Here is a 24,560-nt window from a genome sequence, read left to right as displayed (position 1 = left end):
CTTGGTTTGGAAGGCTTGGCCTTAGGTGGGTCGCTGGAGTCGCCCATTCTGGAAGAAAGTTGAATCTGGAGGTCGCGGTTCGGCCCAAGTCACAAGCTCTGATGTTGATTCAACCGAAATTGGATCGCAAGGTTGGGCCAATGTTGTGAAACATTACTGTCTGAGCCTAATAAGGCCTCGTATAATTTTAGACCCCCACAACTATCAATTGTATTATTAAGTAATACAAAACATAAATTATTAGTACTTAACATTTAATAAAATACACTTCAAAATATTCACTATAAAATATTAAAATAAGATAAACTAATCTTTGTATTTTTTTAATATTTCGGGATCGAGTCCTTGTGGTGACTGGTGATCCTCGCTCTTTGCCTGTTTTACCCAATTCAGGGATGGGAATCAAATTCCCTTTTCCAGGATAGGTTAGTATCCATCCGCCTCGGTTGTAATCAGCGTACTTGCAATTTATTATTGAGACTAATATTTAATATTACAAGTTACAGAAAAATGGGAATGTAGCTTAGAGGGTAGAGCGCTCGCTTAGCATGCGAGAGGTACCGGGATCGATATCCCGCATCTCCAACTTTATTTTCTTTACCGCAATATTTTTTTTTTCTTTTTCTTTTTTGGCGTTGCATTGCATTTGCATATCACCAACTAACAGGAGTGTTGATCTTGATCTGATACGGTGGTCCACGACACAGAGGATAATGGCAAGTGATTTTCTCAGCAGCCAACCAAGGAATGCCAAATGAGCATGTGCACATCTGTCAAATCACCATCTCGGGAGTTTTCTGTTGCTGACGTAGCATTAGCCAACACAAAAATATAACGAAATTTCCTGAAACAGGCAGCTGACGGTTAATTAAGCCCCCTCTAAGAGATAAACGAGCAAAAACTACATAAAAATTTATATATATTCCGAGTTAAACACACGAAAAAAGGTTTACAGAAAAAAATTCCTGAGACGCCCACGGTAACGAAGCTGCTAATTCATTTCTCCGTATATCATATTTAGAGCGCCAATTGACGCTTCTCTCAATAGAATTTTGAAGGTTCTCCCTTCCATTACGAGTTGAACAACGTTGTGTTCATCAAATTTGGTATAATTTGGTGAATTTGTTGATTCTTCGTGCAATGTAGGTAAATTCCATCGTTGTTGTTCTGGATTTTTTTGTCAACGCGTTTCAAATTTTACTGTTGTCTTGATGCTGAAATATATGAGGATTCGACATCTTTTTGGTTCAATTTTGAAAGTGTACTCGTATTTTTGGGGTTTTCCTGTTATTAAGAAGTGAATTTGAGCTGTTTAAGAGCTTAAAATTGATGACTGAAGCGCTTTGAGGTTTTGGATTTTGTGGCATTGTTGATTGCTGGGGTTTTGGTAAAGTTTGTGAGTTGCAATGTAGGTTTTTTGGCTCTTTTGTTGTTATGGGTAGATAAAGGAATTTATATTTACAGTTCTACGCAGTTAAGCTTAGAAGCTTGTGAAGTGTTTGCATTTTCTTTATTTTTTAATTAAGTTGTTTATGGGACAGAGTTGAAAATTGGCTGGTAATGATATGCAATGCATTAGAATTGGTGGTTGTTCAAATGGATATTCCTTCTACATCTGCGCAGCACCTTGAATGGCTGAATCTCAAAGAGTTGGTCTGTCCGAGAAGGATATCGAGCAGGTTTTAACTTTTTATGTTGTGTGTTCTACTTCTTATGCTAGTTTGTAGTTACAAATGCATTTCTGTTTCATGTTCCATCAGAAATCGCTAAAAGGTGTAGAATAGTTAACTTGTAGAGGGCAGTTTATACTAAATGTGATATTTTGATTGTGTGCCTTGAATGCCACATGTCTGAACTGAAATTCTTTATCCTTATATTTTGAAGATTCTATGGCATATTCATTAGTGTTCTTCTAAGTACATCTTTTCCTTCATTGTGACTTTCCTTGTGAGTGCATTTGTATCGTGTTTGTGTATGTTAACTCCTTGTATCTTTCTTGGGGCTAATTTAAGTACTTCATAAGCTAAGTCATTGAGCAATGAATCCTTGGCTCTCTTCCTGCATGAGCTTTATTTGAAGTGCCTCAAAATGTTTACCATTGTAAAGTTTATGCACTTATATAGTTTAAAACTTGGAGAACATGTAGGAAAGATCGATAAATTTCTGGATATAAAAAATATAAATAAAAAAGTTATTCTCTTTTGTAAACCCCTTTGGTTCATATAGTGATTCTGCTTTTATCAATTAACTTATTTATAGGCCATTACAGCCCTCAAGAAAGGTGCATATTTGCTAAAGTATGGACGCAGAGGAAAGCCAAAGTTCTGTCCATTCAAACTTTCAAATGTAAGTTTCCTTGGCATGTATTCCTCCTTTGAACAATTTTACCATCACATTGGTTTAGATATTGAAAAACTGAAACAGAAGAAAATCTCTTGGGTGATGCTGGGTAAATATTTTTTTGGGATGATTTGAATGTCCACTGCATTGCTCTTTTATTCTGTCAAAGTAACTCATGTATGAATCCCATAATGCTGCCTCCAGCATCTCAGTAATAGACCTATTGATATGGTGTGCTGTGATTTTAACTGAAAAGAATTTGTCCAATTGAAACCTTCCCATTCTTTCTCTTTTCCATCTTTTATTTTGAGTTGGGAGGGTTGATCAGGGAAATGGAGAAATCTTACTTTAAAGGGTGTGGAATAAAATGTTTAAAGGTGTTATGGCCTATCGGTGAGAACTTAAAATTACGCATGCAAGAAGAAAATTGGAGAGAGAAAGAAGGGGGGGTCTAGGGGTGAAGTAACTGGAGGAGTAGTACAACAAGAGTCTGGGTGGGCGATTCCTTCTTGTTGTGGTAGAAAAATCTAGAATATCATGGAGGTACCACATCCATCATAACACAAGCCAATGTTTCTATGCCACATTTTAATTATTTTTCTCTCATCAATTTTATATTAATTTGGTTAGTAGTTGTTAAATTGATTACCTATGCGTCATGCATGCATCGGCTTGTGGTATTACAAATGTGGTACCATTGTGATAGCGTAGACTTTCTTTGCTTTGGATAGAAAGAAGTTGGTAGTCCCATGTATTATTTGCATTCTAGTGCCCCTTATTAGGATAAGAAGTTTACATTTGAATTCAAGAAAAATGAAAACCGGTTAATTACTTCTATTTATTCTTACAAGAGTATGGAATTCATTAAAATTTTTAATTAAACTTGTCTATAATTTTGGCAATAGAGGTCAATTATATGATAAAAAATTGTCCAAACCTTTAGTTCACAAGAGCATCCTTTTACTTATATATTTGGGCCTTACAAGAGCATTATCCTAGATGAAAATTATTTTTATGAGCAATATTTTCATTGAAACCCCTCTTGAGATTCATGGCCACAGAATTGAAATTAGTAAATTATACTAGCAAATTGGAAGCTTATAATAACTGCAAACTAAGGTACAATGGTGCAAACAACTCTCACTTGACAAAGAAGATTCTCAGTGCTTGCAGCTTATTCTCAACCCAGCAGTCATAGCATAGACATTATTTTTGTCTTTTTTCTTTTCTAGCGGTTTCTTATTAAAAGATCATTTCAAAATTAGGAATAGGCCAAGGTAGTCATTTTCTTATGGGTGAGGCTATATATGTAGCCCCATATGTCGTCTGAACACCCCCTTTCTTAGTACACCCTAAAATTAAAATTTCTAAAATTATATAAATTAACTTAATCATTATAAAAATTAGTCAATGTAATAAATACAACTTTAATATCTAAATACTTTTTTGACATAAAAAGGCAATAAAGTGAAGTAAAATTTTATAAGCTTTATGACATATAACATACTATCTAGAAATGATGTTTTCCAAGTTCTTTTATGTTGTTGGTTTTCATAGTAAATTTGTTAGAATCCCACATTGAAAGGGAAAAGGGTGGGCATGTGGGTTATAAAGGCTTGGGCACCCTCCCTTGGCAAGCCGGTTTTCCAAGGAGAGTTCTACCTAAGCCCATGAAAGACCCATGGCCCAGCCCAAATTGTTGAGTTATTGGAGTGGGTTCCTATCAAAATTTTATAATTCTTGATAAAAAAAATATTGTGTTATCCGCTTGACCTAGTTTTTTTTTTTTAATTTCTGTTATTTGAGGAAATAAATAGTAAAAAATTAATAATAGAGGGTATGTAGAAAATTGGATATTAACAGCATTTTCAAGGGTGCATATAGCCCACCCTTTCCTTATTTGTACATTGAGTGTTAATTTTTCTTTTTAGTTAATCACAGATACTTGTGGCTTTGTTTCAGGATGAAGCTATGTTGATATGGTACTCAGGCAAGGCAGAAAAACATCTTAAACTGAGTCAAGTTTCAAGGATTATTCCAGGACAGCGCACTGTAAGTTTGTGAAGTCAACATATCTTTGCTTAAAAAAACTTGGACCCTGAAAATCCGACTAAAACATTACAAGGGAAATAATGAAAACTTTAAATGGAGCCTTGACATGCATATGCCTGAGTCTGAAAAAGTGTTCTGGGAGAGGTTAATATTGGTTAGTCTAAACTTTACTGCTTTGTTAGACTCTCTCTAATCATTATTTGCAATCCTTGATTTTTGTGTTTAATTTAAAGAGTTATGCTATTAGTCTGATTATTTGCTTATATATTAATTCCAAAAACTTCCACAAATGCAATAGTAACTTGTGTTTCAGGCAATATTTCAGCGTTATCCTCGGCCTGAAAAAGAGTATCAATCATTTTCTCTGATATGCAGTGATCGGTCCTTGGATTTGGTGAGTGTGTCTCCTTCATGATTTCTTTTAACATAAAAGTGCCATGTACTTGTCAGTGCAAATAAGAGAAACTTATGTGTTACAAATTACTGAATTTGGTTGTGCAGCCATTTTATTCTGTCATGTGTGGATAGAAAGAAACTTATACCTTACAAATCTCTTCTTTTGACACCATTCCCATCTTACGGACAGATTTGTAAAGACAAGGATGAAGCTGAAGTCTGGTTTGTTGGTCTTCAGGCATTGATTACTCGTGTTAGCAACCTTAAGTGGAAAAATGAACCAAGACATAATTCTACATCTTCCGATAGTCCACATGCTCGTACTGGAAAAAATTCTCCATCAGTTGCACCACTGGTGCATATCTATGCTGTCAGTCAATCTTTCACTTTGTCCTAGTTTGACAACCTACCCATTCTTTTACCTGTTTTGGTTAATTTTTTTGGCACAATCACAGGATCTCGGAGATACTAAAGGAATACAAGTGCCTTTGGAGAATGGTTCACAGAGTGGACTGGCGAAGGCATTTTCTGAGATAATATCATATACTGCAACACCCAAAAGTTTCAGTCAAGCAGAATCAGTTGCCTCCCCTCTGGGGTCATTAGCAACTACAAACATGGATAATTCAAATGATCGAAGTTCTGCTGCTGAGACAGTTCGAATCAGTCTATCTAGTGCTGTAAGCTCATCAAGCCATGGTTCTTGTCATGAAGACTTTGATTCCTTAGGTGATGTTTTCATTTGGGGAGAAGGTGTTGGCATTGGAGTTTTGGCTGCTGATGCGCATCAAGTTGGGAACTCTTATAGCCTTCAGATGGATGCACTTCTGCCTAAGGCATTGGAATCAACTGTAGTTTTGGATGTTCATAGTATTGCTTGTGGTAGGAAACATGCAGTGTTAGTTACTAAACAGGGAGAGATCTTTAGTTGGGGGGAGGAAATAGGAGGCAGGCTTGGGCATGGTATGGAAATAGATGTTCCCTACCCAAAGCTCATTGAAACCCTCAGTGGCATGAACATTGAATCAGTAGCATGTGGAGAATATCACACTTGTGCCATAACACGCTCTGGGGATCTTTACACATGGGGTGATGGTACTCATCAGTGTGGTCTGCTTGGACATGGAAGTGAAGTCAGTCACTGGATCCCTAAAAGGGTCTGTGGGCAAATGGACAGTAAGCATGTATCTTATATCTCTTGTGGTCTTTGGCACACAGCTGTTGTGACATCTACTGGCCAGTTGTTTACTTTTGGAGATGGGTCTTTTGGTGCTCTTGGACATGGAGATCGTAGTAGCACAAGTATTCCACGTGAAGTGGAAACGTTGATTGGAATGCGAACAATGAGAGTTTCTTGTGGTGTTTGGCACACTGCTGCAGTCATTGAAGTAGTTACTGAATCTTCTAGTTTTTCACCTTCAAGTAGCACTTCATCTAGTAAGCTGTTCACCTGGGGGGATGGAGATAATGGCCGACTTGGACATGGTGATAAAGAACCGAGGCTCATTCCCAACTGTGTAGCTTCATTGGTGGATGAAAATATAAGTCGAGTAGCATGTGGGCATAATCTCACAGTTGCTCTTACAACCTCAGGACATGTATATACAATGGGGAGTATTGCTTATGGACAGCTGGGGATTCCTACAGTTGATGGACTGGTTCCTACTCGGGTTGAAGGTAAAATAGCCAAATGTTCTGTGGAAGAGATTGCCTGTGGTTCTTATCATGTTGCGGCCTTGACTTCTTCATCAGAGGTTTACACTTGGGGTAAGGGTACAAATGGGCAATTGGGCCATGGTGACAAAGATAACAGAAATTCACCTACGCTGGTGGATTTTCTGAAAGATAAGCAAATCAAGAGTCTAGTATGTGGTTCCAACTTTACTGCTATTATATGTCTTCATAAATGGGTATCTAGTGCTGACCACTCTCTATGCTCCAGTTGCCGTAATCCATTTGGTTTCAGAAGAAAACGTCACAATTGTTACAACTGTGGGTTAGTGTTTTGCAAAGCGTGCAGCAGTAGGAAATCCCTGAAAGCTGCTTTGGCTCCAAACATGAACAAGCCCTATCGGGTTTGTGATGATTGTTTTAATAAACTTAAAAAGGTCTTGGAATCCAACTCTGTCATGCGAAATCTGAAAGTCAGAAATGGAAACATGCATCACAAAACCATTGAGGCAGCTGATAGAGAGAATCAAGGTGCCAGATTGCAGGGACAACTTTCTAGACTCTCATCTGCTGACTCAATCAAACAGATTGAAATCAGGCATTCCAAGCACAATTCCAGAATTGAATTCCATGACAGCCAGATTTCACCAGTTTTTAGTGGAAATTTTCACTCAAAGAAAAGCTTATCTCCGCCTATTACTGGCTCCAGAATGACCTCTCGAACAACGTCTCCCATTTCAGGAAAGTCTAGTCCACCTCGATTTTCTGAAGTGACTATTGATGATTCAAAGCATACAAATGACAATCTAACCCAAGAAATCAGAAAATTAAAGTCACAGGTAGGACTGTCATAGATGCTTTTACAACAGTATTATATTCTCTTTATGCTATTATATCTATGCTTCCGGCTAGATTTTTTTTATTGTGACCCATGCCTGGCTTTATAAGTTTCCATAACTGCTTTGTGAATTCACTTTCTTTTTTCCTTTTGATAATAATGAATTAGGCACTATAAATTTATTTGTCTACTGAATATCTTCTATTAAGCCTAGCAATGGTTAGTGGTGTTGAAATGTTCATCTTTGATGTCTTAAAGAATTTATATGCTGGTGTTTCCACGTCATAAAAAAATATGCACTAAAACTGAAAGTGAGGTGATCTTTCTAACAGTTTCTGTGACAACAATATTGAGATATCTTTGCTGCCTCAAATTTTTGCTTAGAATTTACTCCATAGCCTTGGAGATTCTCTTAGCAAAGTACTAAATGACCATAGATCTATGGAAATCCCTTGTTTCTAAGTGACCTATAGAATTCCTTTAGTCACATTTGCCTCTACTCTGAGTATTATCAAACTGGAACCTGAAAACGGTGTTCAGTGCATAACACAAAACCCTAGATTATTTCTTATTGAGAACTTTGCAGAGAACTAAAAACATGTTTAGTTGTAAGCGTAGAACTTAGAATCATTTTGGCTATTAATTTTTGGATAATCTGGGTATTATTTATTTCTGTTGTTTTGAGTTTCTTTAACTTATTAGAGCAATTTACTTTTACTTATCATGAATCGATTTTGGTTTCCATTTTTTATTATTATTTGACTTCCATAAAAATGCATAATGTTTCCAAAATAATAGAAACACTGAATTCTTTATTTCTCTAATCTCTTTTAAAGCTATGTTATTCTCTTCTAATTCTATCATCTCAAAGCCATAACAGAACTCTTCATATTCAATCAAAACACTCAATTCCCCACCATGCAGTATACACTGCAATACCACAGCCATTGTGACTGTTCCATTGATGAACAGCAATGAGTAGAACCAACATAGACACCAGCAGTTGATTCAATGCCCACCAATCTGTTCAACCACAAATTCTCAGACCTTCTGCCATTGCATATTGCTGCACTTACCACCTAAGATCTACTAATAAGTTAAAAAATTATTAATAATAATAATAATAAGACAAAGAAAAACTACTCCTAATAAGCAAAAGCAACTCAAATCAACACAAATAAGTAATATCCCAAGTTTCCTAACAATAATAACCAGAAAATCCTTGATTTTGCATGTGCCTAGATCTCAACAAGGTTCTCCATCACTTTCTTTCTTGATTCTGATTTTCCGTTTATCATGTTCCATCCAGTTATTAATCATTATTCATTAGAAAGAACTTTTTGATATCTGCAAATGTTTCTTTTACCATAAAAAACTCCAAGGTTCCATCTTTTTTACTGTTAGTTCATGTTATGAGCAATTGGAGGCTGGATTTTTCATTTATGAGAAAATTTGATGTAGTAGAGGATGGAATTTTTTGGTACAGTCTACATTAAAGTCATAGGAGGTTGCTTCTTAAGCTTACTGGTATATTTGCAGATATTTAGGGCAACTTGTTAATGAAAATAAATTTAATCTAGAACTTCTTATGTATGCTAACCTCTTAAAATGAGTTTGTAGTGCTTACATTAAATTTTTGTACCCTCGTCTGCTTTGATTTGGTTGATAAATATTGACAAAATTTTGTAGTTAGAAGCGGCTACTTCCAAATCCCAGCATCTTGAAGCTGAACTTGAAAGAACATCCAAGAAATTAAAGATGGTCACTGCAATGGCGGCAGATGAAGTTGAAAAATGCAAGTCTGCAAAGGAAGTTATTAAGTCCTTAACTGCTCAGGTTGGATATTTTGTCTGATTTTTATTATTAAAATTTCAAAGAATTGCTAATTGAGCATGTATGCAATTCACTAAATAATTTGTCTTTAGTCATATTTTATCTGCATAGAAGCTTAATCATGTCAACAGTTGGGAGAGGCTAAGCTGATAATTTCTTGTTTACTAAACAGCCTTTGTTCATTAGTGTGCTTGCATCTGCAAGTTGAATAGGAATATGCAATCTCAGCATTCTTCAGGTTGAACTCTTTTTTATTTAAAAGATAAGCACATGCATGTAAATAATACACAGGCTGCTTGCAATACTTGGAAGAATCAGGCAGTAGTTTCAGTAGAAAGAATAGTCATTCTCTAGTGTTGACCTAAAAGTGCAGATTTAAAGTCCGAACCCCTTCCTTTTTTTTTTTTTTTTTTTTTTTTTAACCTTTAAGTTGACATAGACATGCACAATTAAATGTATTAAAGTGCAAGTCTGTCTTAGGTTAAAAAGAAAGTTCTGCACTTTATGTCCGCACCTAAGAATTTTTGTTGTAAAAAATTTATAGATGCATCCTAATTAAATTTGCAATAGAGAAAAATGTATTAGAAGTTTACATTTGAATCAAGAAAAATGAAAACCGGTTAATTACTTCTATTTATCTTACAAGAGTATGGAATTCATAAAATTTTTAATTAACTTGTCTATAATTTTGGCAAGAGGTCAATTATATGATAAAAAATTGTCCAAACCTTTAGTTCACAAGAGCATCCTTTTACTTATATATTTGGGCCTTACAAGAGCATTATCCTAGATGAAAATTATTTTTATGAGCAATATTTTCATTGAAACCCCTCTTGAGATCATGGCCACAGAATTGAATTAGTAAATTATACTAGCAAATTGGAAGCTTATAATAACTGCAAACTAAGGTACAATGGTGCAAACAACTCTCACTTGACAAAGAAGATTCTCAGTGCTTGCAGCTTATTCTCAACCAGCAGTCATAGCATAGACATTATTTTTGTCTTTTTCCTTTTCTAGCGGTTTCTTATGAAAAGATCATTTCAAATTAGGAATAGGCCAAGGTAGTCTTTCTTATGGGTGAGGCTATTATGTACCCCCATATGTCGTCTGAACACCCCCTTTCTTAGTACACCCTAAATTAGCATTTCTAAAATTATATAAATTAACTTAATCATTATAAAATTATCATGTGATAAATACAACTTTAATATCTAGTACTTTTTTATATAAAAATGCAATAAAGTGAAGTAAATTTTATAAGCTTTATGACGTATAACATACTATCTAGAAATGATGTTTTCCAGTTCTTTTGTGTTGTTGGTTTTCATAGTAATTTTATAATTCTTGAAAAAAAATATTGTGTTTCCACTTGACCTAGTTTTTTTTTTTTTAATTTCTGCTATTTGAGAAAATAAATAGTAAAAAATTAATAATAGAGGTATGTAGAAAATTGGATATTAACAGCATTTTAAGGGTGCTATAGCCCACCCTTTCCTATTTGTACTTAGTTGTTAATTTTTCTTTTAGTTAATCACAGATAATTGTGGCTTTGTTTCAGGATGAAGCTATGTTGATATGGTACTCAGGCAAGCAGAAAAACATCTTAACTGAGTCAAGTTTCAAGGATATCCGGACAGCGCACTGTAAGTTTGTGAAGTCAACATATCTTTGCTAAAAAAACTTGGACCGTGAATCCTACTAAAACATACAAGGAAATAATGAAAACTTTAAATGGAGCCTTGACATGCATATGCCTGATCTGAAAAAGTGTTCTGGAGAGGTTAATATTGGTTAGTCTAAACTTTACTGCTTTGTTAGACTCTCTCTAATCATTATTTCAATCCTTGATGTTTGTGTTTAATTTAAAGAGTTATGCTATTAGTCTGATTATTTGCTTATATATTAATTCCAAAAACTTCCACAAATGCAATAGTAACTTTTGTTTCAGGCAATATTCAGCGTTATCCTCGGCCTGAAAAAGAGTATCAATCATTTTCTCTGATAGCAGTGATCGGTCCTTGGATTTGGTGAGTGTGTCTCCTTCATGATTTCTTTTAACATAAAAGTGCCATGTACTTGTCAGTGCAAATAAGAGAAACTTATATGTTACAAATTACTGAATTTGGTTGTGCAGCCATTTTATTCGGTCATGTGTGGATAGAAAGAAACTTATACCTTACAAATCTCTTCTTTTGACACCATTCCCATCTTACGGACAGATTTGTAAAGACAAGGATGAAGCTGAAGTCTGGTTTGTTGGCTTCAGGCATTGATTACTCGTGTTAGCAACCTTAAGTGAAAAATGAACCAAAACATAATTCTACATCTTCCGATAGTCCACATGCTCGTACTGGAAAAAATTCTCCATCAGTTGCACCACTGTGCATATCTATGCTGTCATCAATCTTTCACTTTGTCCTAGTTTGACAACCTACCCATTCTTTTACCTGTTTTGGTTAATTTTTTTGGCACAATCACAGATCTCGGAGATACTCAAGGAATACAGTGCCTTTGGAGAATGGTTCACAGATGGACTGGCGAAGGCATTTTCTGAGATAATATCATATACTGCAACACCCAAAGTTCAGTCAGCAGAATCAGTGGCCTCCCTCTGGGGTCATTAGCAACTCAAACATGGATAATTCAAATGATCGAAGTTCTGCTGCTGAGACGTTCGAATCAGTCTATCTATTGCTGTAAGCTCATCAAGCCATGGTTCTTGTCATGAAGACTTTGATTCCTTAGGTGTGTTTTCATTTGGGGAGAAGGTGTTGGCATTGGAGTTTTGGCTGCTGATGGCATCAAGTTGGACTCTTATAGCCTCAGATGATGCACTTCTGCCTAAGGCATTGGAATCAACTGTAGTTTTGGATGTTCATAGTATTGCTTGTGGTAGGAACATGCAGTTTAGTTACTAAACAGGAGAGATCTTTAGTTGGGGGGAGGAAATAGAGGCAGCTTGGGCATGGTATGGAAATAATGTTCCCTACCCAAGCCATTGAAACCCTCAGTGGCATGAACATTGAATCAGTAGCATGTGGAGAATATCACACTTGTGCCATAACACGCTCCTGGGGATCTACACATGGGTGATGGTACTCATCAGTGTGGTCTGCTTGGACATGGAAGTGAAGTCAGTCACTGGATCCCTAAGGGTCTGTGGCAATGGACAGTAAGCATGTATCTTATATCTCTTGTGGTCTTTGGCACACGGCTGTTGGACATCTACTGGCCAGTTGTTTACTTTGGAGAGGGTCTGGTGGGCTCTTGAACATGGAGATCTAGTAGCACAAGTATTCCCGTGAAGTGGAAACTTGATTGGAATGCGAACAATGAGAGTTTCTTGTGGTGTTTGGCACACTGCTGCAGTCATTGAAGTAGTTACTGAATCTTCTAGTTTTTTCACCTTCAAGTAGCCTTCATCTAGTAAGCTGTTCACCTGGGGGGATGGAGATAATGGCCGACTTGGACATGGTGATAAAGAACCAGGCTCTTCCAACTGTGTACTTCTTGGTGGATGAAATATAAGTCGATTAGCATGTGGGCATAATCTCACAGTTGCTCTTACAACCTCAGGACATGTATATACAATGGGGAGTATTGCTTATGGCCAGCTGGGGATTCCTACAGTGATGGACTGTTTCCTACTCGGGTTGAAGGTAAAATAGCCAATGTTCTGTGGAAGAGATTGCCTGTGGTTCTTATCATGTTGCGGCCTTGACTTCTTCATCAGAGGTTTCCACTTGGGTAAGGGTACAAATGGGCAATTGGGCCATGGTGACAAAGATAACAGAAATTCACCTACGCTGGTGATTTTCTGAAGTAAGCAAATCAAGAGTCTAGTATGGGTTCCAACTTTACTGCTATTATATGTCTTCATAATGGGTATCTAGTGCTGACCACTCTCTATGCTCCAGTTGCCGTAATCCATTTGGTTTCGAAGAAACGTCACAATTGTTACAACTGTGGTTAGTGTTTTGCAAAGCGTGCAGCAGTAGGAAATCCCTGAAAGCTGCTTTGGCTCCAAACATGAACAAGCCCTATCGGGTTTGTGATGATTGTTTTAATAAACTTAAAAAGTCTTGGAATCCAACTCTGTCATGCGAAATCTGAAAGTCAGAAATGGAAACATGCATCACAAAACCATTGAGGCAGCTGATAGAGAGAATCAAGGTGCCAGATTGCAGGGACAACTTTCTAGACTCTCATCTCTGACTCAATCAACAGAGATGAAATCAGGCACCAAGCACAATTCCAGAATTGAATTCCATGACAGCCAGATTTCACCATTTTAGTGGAAATTTTCACTCAAAAAAAGCTTATCTCCGCCTATTACTGGCTCCAGAATGACCTCTCGAACAACGCTCCATTTCAGGAAAGTCTAGTCCACTCGATTTTGGCGTTGCATTGCATTTGCATATCACCAACTAACAGGAGTGTTGATCTTGATCTGATACGGTGGTCCACGACACAGAGGATAATGGCAAGTGATTTTCTCAGCAGCCAACCAAGGAATGCCAAATGAGCATTTGCACATCTGTCAAATCGCCATCTCGGGAGTTTTCTGTTGCTGACGTAGCATTAGCCAACACAAAAATATAACGAAATTTCCTTAAACAGGCAGCTGACGGTTAATTAAGCCCCCTCTAAGAGATAAACGAGCAAAAACTACATAAAAATTTATATATATTCCGAGTTAAACACACGAAAAAAGGTTTACAGAAAAAAATTCCTGAGACGCCCACGGTAACGAAGCTGCTAATTCATTTCTCCGTATATCATATTTAGAGCGCCAATTGACGCTTCTCTCAATAGAATTTTGAAGGTTCTCCCTTCCATTACGAGTTGAACAACGTTGTGTTCATCAAATTTGGTATAATTTGGTGAATTTGTTGATTCTTCGTGCAATGTAGGTAAATTCCATCGTTGTTGTTCTGGATTTTTTTGTCAACGCGTTTCAAATTTTACTGTTGTCTTGATGCTGAAATATATGAGGATTCGACATCTTTTTGGTTCAATTTTGAAAGTGTACTCGTATTTTTGGGGTTTTCCTGTTATTAAGAAGTGAATTTGAGCTGTTTAAGAGCTTAAAATTGATGACTGAAGCGCTTTGAGGTTTTGGATTTTGTGGCATTGTTGATTGCTGGGGTTTTGGTAAAGTTTGTGAGTTGCAATGTAGGTTTTTTGGCTCTTTTGTTGTTATGGGTAGATAAAGGAATTTATATTTACAGTTCTACGCAGTTAAGCTTAGAAGCTTGTGAAGTGTTTGCATTTTCTTTATTTTTTAATTAAGTTGTTTATGGGACAGAGTTGAAAATTGGCTGGTAATGATATGCAATGCATTAGAATTGGTGGTTGTTCAAATGGATATTCCTTCTACATCTGCGCAGCACCTTGAATGGCTGAATCTCAAAGAGTTGGTCTGTCCGAGAAGGATATCGAGCAGGTTTTAACTTTTTATGTTGTGTGTTCTACTTCTTATGCTAGTTTGTAGTTACAAATGCATTTCTGTTTCATGTTCCATCAGAAATCGCTAAAAGGTGTAGAATAGTTAACTTGTAGAGGGCAGTTTATACTAAATGTGATATTTTGATTGTGTGCCTTGAATGCCACATGTCTGAACTGAAATTCTTTATCCTTATATTTTGAAGATTCTATGGCATATTCATTAGTGTTCTTCTAAGTACATCTTTTCCTTCATTGTGACTTTCCTTGTGAGTGCATTTGTATCGTGTTTGTGTATGTTAACTCCTTGTATCTTTCTTGGGGCTAATTTAAGTACTTCATAAGCTAAGTCATTGAGCAATGAATCCTTGGCTCTCTTCCTGCATGAGCTTTATTTGAAGTGCCTCAAAATGTTTACCATTGTAAAGTTTATGCACTTATATAGTTTAAAACTTGGAGAACATGTAGGAAAGATCGATAAATTTCTGGATATAAAAAATATAAATAAAAAAGTTATTCTCTTTTGTAAACCCCTTTGGTTCATATAGTGATTCTGCTTTTATCAATTAACTTATTTATAGGCCATTACAGCCCTCAAGAAAGGTGCATATTTGCTAAAGTATGGACGCAGAGGAAAGCCAAAGTTCTGTCCATTCAAACTTTCAAATGTAAGTTTCCTTGGCATGTATTCCTCCTTTGAACAATTTTACCATCACATTGGTTTAAATATTGAAAAACTGAAACAGAAGAAAATCTCTTGGGTGATGCTGGGTAAATATTTTTTTGGGATGATTTGAATGTCCACTGCATTGCTCTTTTATTCTGTCAAAGTAAGTCATGTATGAATCCCATAATGCTGCCTCCAGCATCTCAGTAATAGACCTATTGATATGGTGTGCTGTGATTTTAACTGAAAAGAATTTGTCCAATTGAAACCTTCCCATTCTTTCTCTTTTCCATCTTTTATTTTGAGTTGGGAGGGTTGATCAGGGAAATGGAGAAATCTTACTTTAAAGGGTGTGGAATAAAATGTTTAAAGGTGTTATGGCCTATCGGTGAGAACTTAAAATTACGCATGCAAGAAGAAAATTGGAGAGAGAAAGAAGGGGGGGTCTAGGGGTGAAGTAACTGGAGGAGTAGTACAACAAGAGTCTGGGTGGGCGATTCCTTCTTGTTGTGGTAGAAAAATCTAGAATATCATGGAGGTACCACATCCATCATAACACAAGCCAATGTTTCTATGCCACATTTTAATTATTTTTCTCTCATCAATTTTATATTAATTTGGTTAGTAGTTGTTAAATTGATTACCTATGCGTCATGCATGCATCGGCTTGTGGTATTACAAATGTGGTACCATTGTGATAGCGTAGACTTTCTTTGCTTTGGATAGAAAGAAGTTGGTAGTCCCATGTATTATTTGCATTCTAGTGCCCCTTATTAGGATAAGAAGTTTACATTTGAATTCAAGAAAAATGAAAACCGGTTAATTACTTCTATTTATTCTTACAAGAGTATGGAATTCATTAAAATTTTTAATTAAACTTGTCTATAATTTTGGCAATAGAGGTCAATTATATGATAAAAAATTGTCCAAACCTTTAGTTCACAAGAGCATCCTTTTACTTATATATTTGGGCCTTACAAGAGCATTATCCTAGATGAAAATTATTTTTATGAGCAATATTTTCATTGAAACCCCTCTTGAGATTCATGGCCACAGAATTGAAATTAGTAAATTATACTAGCAAATTGGAAGCTTATAATAACTGCAAACTAAGGTACAATGGTGCAAACAACTCTCACTTGACAAAGAAGATTCTCAGTGCTTGCAGCTTATTCTCAAACCAGCAGTCATAGCATAGACATTATTTTTGTCTTTTTCCTTTTCTAGCGGTTTCTTATGAAAAGATCATTTCAAAATTAGGAATAGGCCAAGGTAGTCATTTTCTTATGGGTGAGGCTATTTATGTACCCCCATATGTCGTCTGAACACCCCCTTTCTTAGTACACCCTAAAATTAGCATTTCTAAAATTATATAAATTAACTTAATCATTATAAAAATTATTCAATGTGATAAATACAACTTTAATATCTAAGTACTTTTTTGATATAAAATTGCAATAAAGTGAAGTAAAATTTTATAAGCTTTATGACGTATAACATACTATCTAGAAATGATGTTTTCCAAGTTCTTTTGTGTTGTTGGTTTTCATAGTAAATTTTATAATTCTTGATAAAAAAAATATTGTGTTATCCACTTGACCTAGTTTTTTTTTTTTTAATTTCTGCTATTTGAGAAAATAAATAGTAAAAAATTAATAATAGAGGGTATGTAGAAAATTGGATATTAACAGCATTTTTAAGGGTGCATATAGCCCACCCTTTCCTTATTTGTACATTGAGTGTTAATTTTTCTTTTTAGTTAATCACAGATAATTGTGGCTTTGTTTCAGGATGAAGCTATGTTGATATGGTACTCAGGCAAAGCAGAAAAACATCTTAAACTGAGTCAAGTTTCAAGGATTAGTCCAGGACAGCGCACTGTAAGTTTGTGAAGTCAACATATCTTTGCTAAAAAAAACTTGGACCGTGAAAATCCTACTAAAACATTACAAGGGAAATAATGAAAACTTTAAATGGAGCCTTGACATGCATATGCCTGAGTCTGAAAAAGTGTTCTGGGAGAGGTTAATATTGGTTAGTCTAAACTTTACTGCTTTGTTAGACTCTCTCTAATCATTATTTGCAATCCTTGATTTTTGTGTTTAATTTAAAGAGTTATGCTATTAGTCTGATTATTTGCTTATATATTAATTCCAAAAACTTCCACAAATGCAATAGTAACTTGTGTTTCAGGCAATATTTCAGCGTTATCCTCGGCCTGAAAAAGAGTATCAATCATTTTCTCTGATATGCAGTGATCGGTCCTTGGATTTGGTGAGTGTGTCTCCTTCATGATTTCTTTTAACATAAAAGTGCCATGTACTTGTCAGTGCAAATAAGAGAAACTTATGTGTTACAAATTACTGAATTTGGTTGTGCAGCCATTTTATTCTGTCATGTGTGGATAGAAAGAAACTTATACCTTACAAATCTCTTCTTTTGACACCATTCCCATCTTACGGACAGATTTGTAAAGACAAGGATGAAGCTGAAGTCTGGTTTGTTGGTCTTCAGGCATTGATTACTCGTGTTAGCAACCTTAAGTGGAAAAATGAACCAAGACATAATTCTACATCTTCCGATAGTCCACATGCTCGTACTGGAAAAAATTCTCCATCAGTTGCACCACTGGTGCATATCTATGCTGTCAGTCAATCTTTCACTTTGTCCTAGTTTGACAACCTACCCATTCTTTTACCTGTTTTGGTTAATTTTTTTGGCACAATCACAGGATCTCGGAGATACTAAAGGAATACAAGTGCCTTTGGAGAATGGTTCACAGAGTGGACTGGCGAAGGCATTTTCTGAGATAATATCATATACTGCAACACCCAAAAGTTTCAGTCAAGCAGAATCAGTTGCCTCCCCTCTGGGGTCATTAGCAACTACAAACATGGATAATTCAAATGATCGAAGTTCTGCTGCTGAGACAGTTCGAATCAGTCTATCTAGTGCTGTAAGCTCATCAAGCCATGGTTCTTGTCATGAAGACTTTGATTCCTTAGGTGATGTTTTCATTTGGGGAGAAGGTGTTGGCATTGGAGTTTTGGCTGCTGATGCGCATCAAGTTGGGAACTCTTATAGCCTTCAGATGGATGCACTTCTGCCTAAGGCATTGGAATCAACTGTAGTTTTGGATGTTCATAGTATTGCTTGTGGTAGGAAACATGCAGTGTTAGTTACTAAACAGGGAGAGATCTTTAGTTGGGGGGAGGAAATAGGAGGCAGGCTTGGGCATGGTATGGAAATAGATGTTCCCTACCCAAAGCTCATTGAAACCCTCAGTGGCATGAACATTGAATCAGTAGCATGTGGAGAATATCACACTTGTGCCATAACACGCTCTGGGGATCTTTACACATGGGGTGATGGTACTCATCAGTGTGGTCTGCTTGGACATGGAAGTGAAGTCAGTCACTGGATCCCTAAAAGGGTCTGTGGGCAAATGGACAGTAAGCATGTATCTTATATCTCTTGTGGTCTTTGGCACACAGCTGTTGTGACATCTACTGGCCAGTTGTTTACTTTTGGAGATGGGTCTTTTGGTGCTCTTGGACATGGAGATCGTAGTAGCACAAGTATTCCACGTGAAGTGGAAACGTTGATTGGAATGCGAACAATGAGAGTTTCTTGTGGTGTTTGGCACACTGCTGCAGTCATTGAAGTAGTTACTGAATCTTCTAGTTTTTCACCTTCAAGTAGCACTTCATCTAGTAAGCTGTTCACCTGGGGGGATGGAGATAATGGCCGACTTGGACATGGTGATAAAGAACCGAGGCTCATTCCCAACTGTGTAGCTTCATTGGTGGATGAAAATATAAGTCGAGTAGCATGTGGGCATAATCTCACAGTTGCTCTTACAACCTCAGGACATGTATATACAATGGGGAGTATTGCTTATGGACAGCTGGGGATTCCTACAGTTGATGGACTGGTTCCTACTCGGGTTGAAGGTAAAATAGCCAAATGTTCTGTGGAAGAGATTGCCTGTGGTTCTTATCATGTTGCGGCCTTGACTTCTTCATCAGAGGTTTACACTTGGGGTAAGGGTACTAATGGGCAATTGGGCCATGGTGACAAAGATAACAGAAATTCACCTACGCTGGTGGATTTTCTGAAAGATAAGCAAATCAAGAGTCTAGTATGTGGTTCCAACTTTACTGCTATTATATGTCTTCATAAATGGGTATCTAGTGCTGACCACTCTCTATGCTCCAGTTGCCGTAATCCATTTGGTTTCAGAAGAAAACGTCACAATTGTTACAACTGTGGTTTAGTGTTTTGCAAAGCGTGCAGCAGTAGGAAATCCCTGAAAGCTGCTTTGGCTCCAAACATGAACAAGCCCTATCGGGTTTGTGATGATTGTTTTAATAAACTTAAAAATGTCTTGGAATCCAACTCTGTCATGCGAAATCTGAAAGTCAGAAATGGAAACATGCATCACAAAACCATTGAGGCAGCTGATAGAGAGAATCAAGGTGCCAGATTGCAGGGACAACTTTCTAGACTCTCATCTGCTGACTCAATCAAACAGATTGAAATCAGGCATTCCAAGCACAATTCCAGAATTGAATTCCATGACAGCCAGATTTCACCAGTTTTTAGTGGAAATTTTCACTCAAAGAAAAGCTTATCTCCGCCTATTACTGGCTCCAGAATGACCTCTCGAACAACGTCTCCCATTTCAGGAAAGTCTAGTCCACCTCGATTTTCTGAAGTGACTATTGATGATTCAAAGCATACAAATGACAATCTAACCCAAGAAATCAGAAAATTAAAGTCACAGGTAGGACTGTCATAGATGCTTTTACAACAGTATTATATTCTCTTTATGCTATTATATCTATGCTTCCGGCTAGATTTTTTTTATTGTGACCCATGCCTGGCTTTATAAGTTTCCATAACTGCTTTGTGAATTCACTTTCTTTTTTCCTTTTGATAATAATGAATTAGGCACTATAAATTTATTTGTCTACTGAATATCTTCTATTAAGCCTAGCAATGGTTAGTGGTGTTGAAATGTTCATCTTTGATGTCTTAAAGAATTTATATGCTGGTGTTTCCACGTCATAAAAAAATATGCACTAAAACTGAAAGTGAGGTGATCTTTCTAACAGTTTCTGTGACAACAATATTGAGATATCTTTGCTGCCTCAAATTTTTGCTTAGAATTTACTCCATAGCCTTGGAGATTCTCTTAGCAAAGTACTAAATGACCATAGATCTATGGAAATCCCTTGTTTCTAAGTGACCTATAGAATTCCTTTAGTCACATTTGCCTCTACTCTGAGTATTATCAAACTGGAACCTGAAAACGGTGTTCAGTGCATAACACAAAACCCTAGATTATTTCTTATTGAGAACTTTGCAGAGAACTAAAAACATGTTTAGTTGTAAGCGTAGAACTTAGAATCATTTTGGCTATTAATTTTTGGATAATCTGGGTATTATTTATTTCTGTTGTTTTGAGTTTCTTTAACTTATTAGAGCAATTTACTTTTACTTATCATGAATCGATTTTGGTTTCCATTTTTTATTATTATTTGACTTCCATAAAAATGCATAATGTTTCCAAAATAATAGAAACACTGAATTCTTTATTTCTCTAATCTCTTTTAAAGCTATGTTATTCTCTTCTAATTCTATCATCTCAAAGCCATAACAGAACTCTTCATATTCAATCAAAACACTCAATTCCCCACCATGCAGTATACACTGCAATACCACAGCCATTGTGACTGTTCCATTGATGAACAGCAATGAGTAGAACCAACATAGACACCAGCAGTTGATTCAATGCCCACCAATCTGTTCAACCACAAATTCTCAGACCTTCTGCCATTGCATATTGCTGCACTTACCACCTAAGATCTACTAATAAGTTAAAAAATTATTAATAATAATAATAATAAGACAAAGAAAAACTACTCCTAATAAGCAAAAGCAACTCAAATCAACACAAATAAGTAATATCCCAAGTTTCCTAACAATAATAACCAGAAAATCCTTGATTTTGCATGTGCCTAGATCTCAACAAGGTTCTCCATCACTTTCTTTCTTGATTCTGATTTTCCGTTTATCATGTTCCATCCAGTTATTAATCATTATTCATTAGAAAGAACTTTTTGATATCTGCAAATGTTTCTTTTACCATAAAAAACTCCAAGGTTCCATCTTTTTTACTGTTAGTTCATGTTATGAGCAATTGGAGGCTGGATTTTTCATTTATGAGAAAATTTGATGTAGTAGAGGATGGAATTTTTTGGTACAGTCTACATTAAAGTCATAGGAGGTTGCTTCTTAAGCTTACTGGTATATTTGCAGATATTTAGGGCAACTTGTTAATGAAAATAAATTTAATCTAGAACTTCTTATGTATGCTAACCTCTTAAAATGAGTTTGTAGTGCTTACATTAAATTTTTGTACCCTCGTCTGCTTTGATTTGGTTGATAAATATTGACAAAATTTTGTAGTTAGAAGCGGCTACTTCCAAATCCCAGCATCTTGAAGCTGAACTTGAAAGAACATCCAAGAAATTAAAGATGGTCACTGCAATGGCGGCAGATGAAGTTGAAAAATGCAAGTCTGCAAAGGAAGTTATTAAGTCCTTAACTGCTCAGGTTGGATATTTTGTCTGATTTTTATTATTAAAATTTCAAAGAATTGCTAATTGAGCATGTATGCAATTCACTAAATAATTTGTCTTTAGTCATATTTTATCTGCATAGAAGCTTAATCATGTCAACAGTTGGGAGAGGCTAAGCTGATAATTTCTTGTTTACTAAACAGCCTTTGTTCATTAGTGTGCTTGCATCTGCAAGTTGAATAGGAATATGCAATCTCAGCATTCTTCAGGTTGAACTCTTTTTTATTTAAAAGATAAGCACTTGCATGTAAATAATACACAGGCTGCTTGCAATACTTGGAAGAATCAGGCAGTAGTTTCAGTAGAAAGAATAGTCATTCTCTAGTGTTGACCTAAAAGTGCAGATTTAAAGTCCGAACCCCTTCCTTTTTTTTTTTTTTTTTTTTTTTTTAACCTTTAAGTTGACATAGACATGCACAATTAAATGTATTAAAGTGCAAGTCTGTCTTAGGTTAAAAAGAAAGTTCTGCACTTTATGTCCGCACCTAAGAATTTTTGTTGTAAAAAATTTATAGATGCATCCTAATTAAATTTGCAATAGAGAAAAATGTATTCCATTTTTAGGGACAAAAGGTAGAGGCTTTGGGTTGGGGAGCAATTACTTGGAAGATTGGGACAGTAAACAGAAAATGCCTCTGAGGATGCCACTGATTTGAGAAAGAGAAGGATGATTTTTAATAACTTCTCGCATGATTCATCCTCGTACCAGTGATATCATGTGGTGAATGTGACCATGTTCTTTGATTAGCTTATATGAAGCAATTAAGATTGTAAAGAGCAGCATAGAAATAAGCATGCTGCCATTTTTATTTTTAAACACATAAGAATATGTAGTAACCAGATCTATGTATTGCTCTCCACTAGTTAATTTTTCTTGTATTTTGAACGTTGACTGGTATTGCAGTTGAAAGAGATGGCTGAAAGAAACCCAGAAGAAAGTACTACCAGCCTCACTTCAGGTTTGCTTGCAAAACACATCTCTAGTGTTCAAAGCATGCTTCCCAAAGAAAGCACCAAAGCGATCACAAAATCTCCTGAAGGTGAGTCCAACACCAGTTCTGTAAGCCAAACCTTATCTCACAGAACCAAGGCAAAAACTGAGAAGGCAGAGTGGGTGGTGCAAGATGAAACAGGGGTGTACATAACTTTGTCTTCCATATCAGGTGGTGGTACCGAACTCAAGCGTGTTCGCTTCAGGTATTTACACAGCATCCTTGATTTGTGAATTCAAGAAAAATATGAAATGAGCTTAACTGAATATTGTCATATGATGGTCAGATTTTGTCTTTGTTATTCATTGCTTATATATCCTTGCTATTCTCTTCATGTAATCGGTGCTCCTCTGATCTTGTCTGAGTCATTTATGACAGACTTACCCTTTCCGTTTGATGCCTAGCATCCATCCAAACATCCTTAGCCAGCATCATAAATAGAAGAACTCATATGGCTTTCTGTGTTTATCTTATATATCACTATAAATCCCTAAGCTTTTTGAGTGTAGTTTATATGCAATATGTAATGAACTACAGCTTTTAAGAGGAGGATAATATGTGCATTTAATCTGCTATTAAATCCTTTCCAATTCAAAGGATTAAAGAGGGTGAAGATGATTTAAAATAAAATCTGAAAAGATCGAATTTCTTTTCTGAAGACCTAATACCCATTTTAATAATTGAGGAACAATTGACCCTTACCACTTTAAAGAATTAAACAGGAGAGAGAATAGCTATGCAAATGAAAAAACGAATGGCTCCTCTTATTGGAGAAAACTAGACAAATTATCAATGAAGAGAATTAAAGAATAATTTGATGTAGCACTATTATATTGAATGAAGCAGTTCATTAGTTGAAACTGTCACATTGAAAGCCAAGGTCTTGCTTCAGTTTTGCTGTATCTGTATTGCCAATCATGTATTCTTTAAAACTGTTAGAAGAGTTGTTTTCCTTTATATACTTTAAAGAAGCAGCTGCAGCTTTAATATTAGATGCATATAATCGTAATATCCTTTTTAGCAATATGAATCAACCACTTGAATTGCTGCTCTAGAGGGAAGAAGACTGAAACTCTTGTTATCAAATTATTTTGAAATAGTATGATTGGCAGTTGATGTTTTCTTGTTTACGGAATGTTTAAATGCTCTTCTACAGTCGCAAGCATTTCACAGAACAAGAAGCAGAGAAGTGGTGGGTTGAAAATTCAGCCAAAGTATGCGAACGGTACAGAGTCCAAAATTCAGATTGATGACTTTTACGATCATAGACGATCAGCTTCTTCTCCACTTGAAGTTGTCAATATTTTACCGGTTATTTAATGGAATTTCTGCGAAGGATAGCGGGCCACAAATTGGTCGGTAGATTTGAGACATAAAGAAAGGTTAGAATGTAGGATAAACATACAAGAAAAAGATAAATGGAAATGCATTTTGAGGAACGGGATATTCTGCAGTGATTGCATTCTACATATATTTTTTTTTCTCTTTGTATTTGGACCTTAAAATAGTTAACAAATTTTCTCAAGTTTAGTGGCCTGTGTGTTTTGAAGATTTGTTGCCTTTCCCTATTCAATACCGTCACATAGGGGCCAGGGACATGACCTCCTCCGTCCCCGAGTTCGAGGAATGCCATTGAGCTTCATCGATCCCCGTGTGGATCTAAGGATGGGTATGAA

General features: G+C 36.1%; 2 protein-coding genes and 1 pseudogene across 3 annotated transcripts; all 3 read left to right on the top strand.

Annotated features, from left to right (window-relative positions):
* The first annotated feature begins 979 nt into the window (after nucleotides 1–979).
* LOC116108956 (PH, RCC1 and FYVE domains-containing protein 1-like) lies at nucleotides 980–9,151 on the top strand. Its single transcript, XM_031395189.1, has 8 exons — nucleotides 980–1,142; nucleotides 1,542–1,679; nucleotides 2,260–2,346; nucleotides 4,303–4,392; nucleotides 4,706–4,786; nucleotides 4,979–5,158; nucleotides 5,244–7,298; nucleotides 8,987–9,151. Exons 2-8 carry the CDS (start codon nucleotides 1,632–1,634, stop codon nucleotides 9,149–9,151), a joined length of 2,706 nt encoding a protein of 901 aa, XP_031251049.1. The 5' UTR covers nucleotides 980–1,142; nucleotides 1,542–1,631.
* A 1,272-nt stretch (nucleotides 9,152–10,423) lies between these two features.
* On the top strand, nucleotides 10,424–13,428 carry LOC116108955 (annotated as a pseudogene).
* Nucleotides 13,429–13,879: 451 nt separating this feature from the next.
* LOC116109003 (PH, RCC1 and FYVE domains-containing protein 1-like) lies at nucleotides 13,880–24,318 on the top strand. 2 transcript variants are annotated; one of them, XM_031395252.1, is made up of 10 exons: nucleotides 13,880–14,042; nucleotides 14,442–14,579; nucleotides 15,160–15,246; nucleotides 17,036–17,125; nucleotides 17,439–17,519; nucleotides 17,712–17,891; nucleotides 17,977–20,031; nucleotides 21,720–21,866; nucleotides 22,797–23,089; nucleotides 24,041–24,318. In XM_031395252.1, the coding sequence occupies exons 2-10, from the start codon at nucleotides 14,532–14,534 to the stop codon at nucleotides 24,132–24,134; spliced, it is 3,075 nt and encodes a 1,024-aa protein (XP_031251112.1). In that variant the 5' UTR covers nucleotides 13,880–14,042; nucleotides 14,442–14,531; the 3' UTR covers nucleotides 24,135–24,318. The 2 variants fall into 2 exon arrangements, with proteins under 2 accessions (XP_031251112.1, XP_031251113.1); XM_031395253.1 differs by lacking the exons at nucleotides 13,880–14,042; nucleotides 14,442–14,579; nucleotides 15,160–15,246; nucleotides 17,036–17,125 and adding an exon at nucleotides 17,206–17,279.
* The last annotated feature ends 242 nt before the right edge of the window (nucleotides 24,319–24,560 follow it).

The sequence above is a fragment of the Pistacia vera genome, unplaced genomic scaffold, assembly GCF_008641045.1.
Source record: "Pistacia vera cultivar Batoury unplaced genomic scaffold, PisVer_v2 Contig570, whole genome shotgun sequence".
NCBI lineage: Eukaryota > Viridiplantae > Streptophyta > Magnoliopsida > Sapindales > Anacardiaceae > Pistacia > Pistacia vera.
Note: the sequence above shows the minus strand (reverse complement) of the source record. Positions and strands in the feature narration are given on the sequence as shown.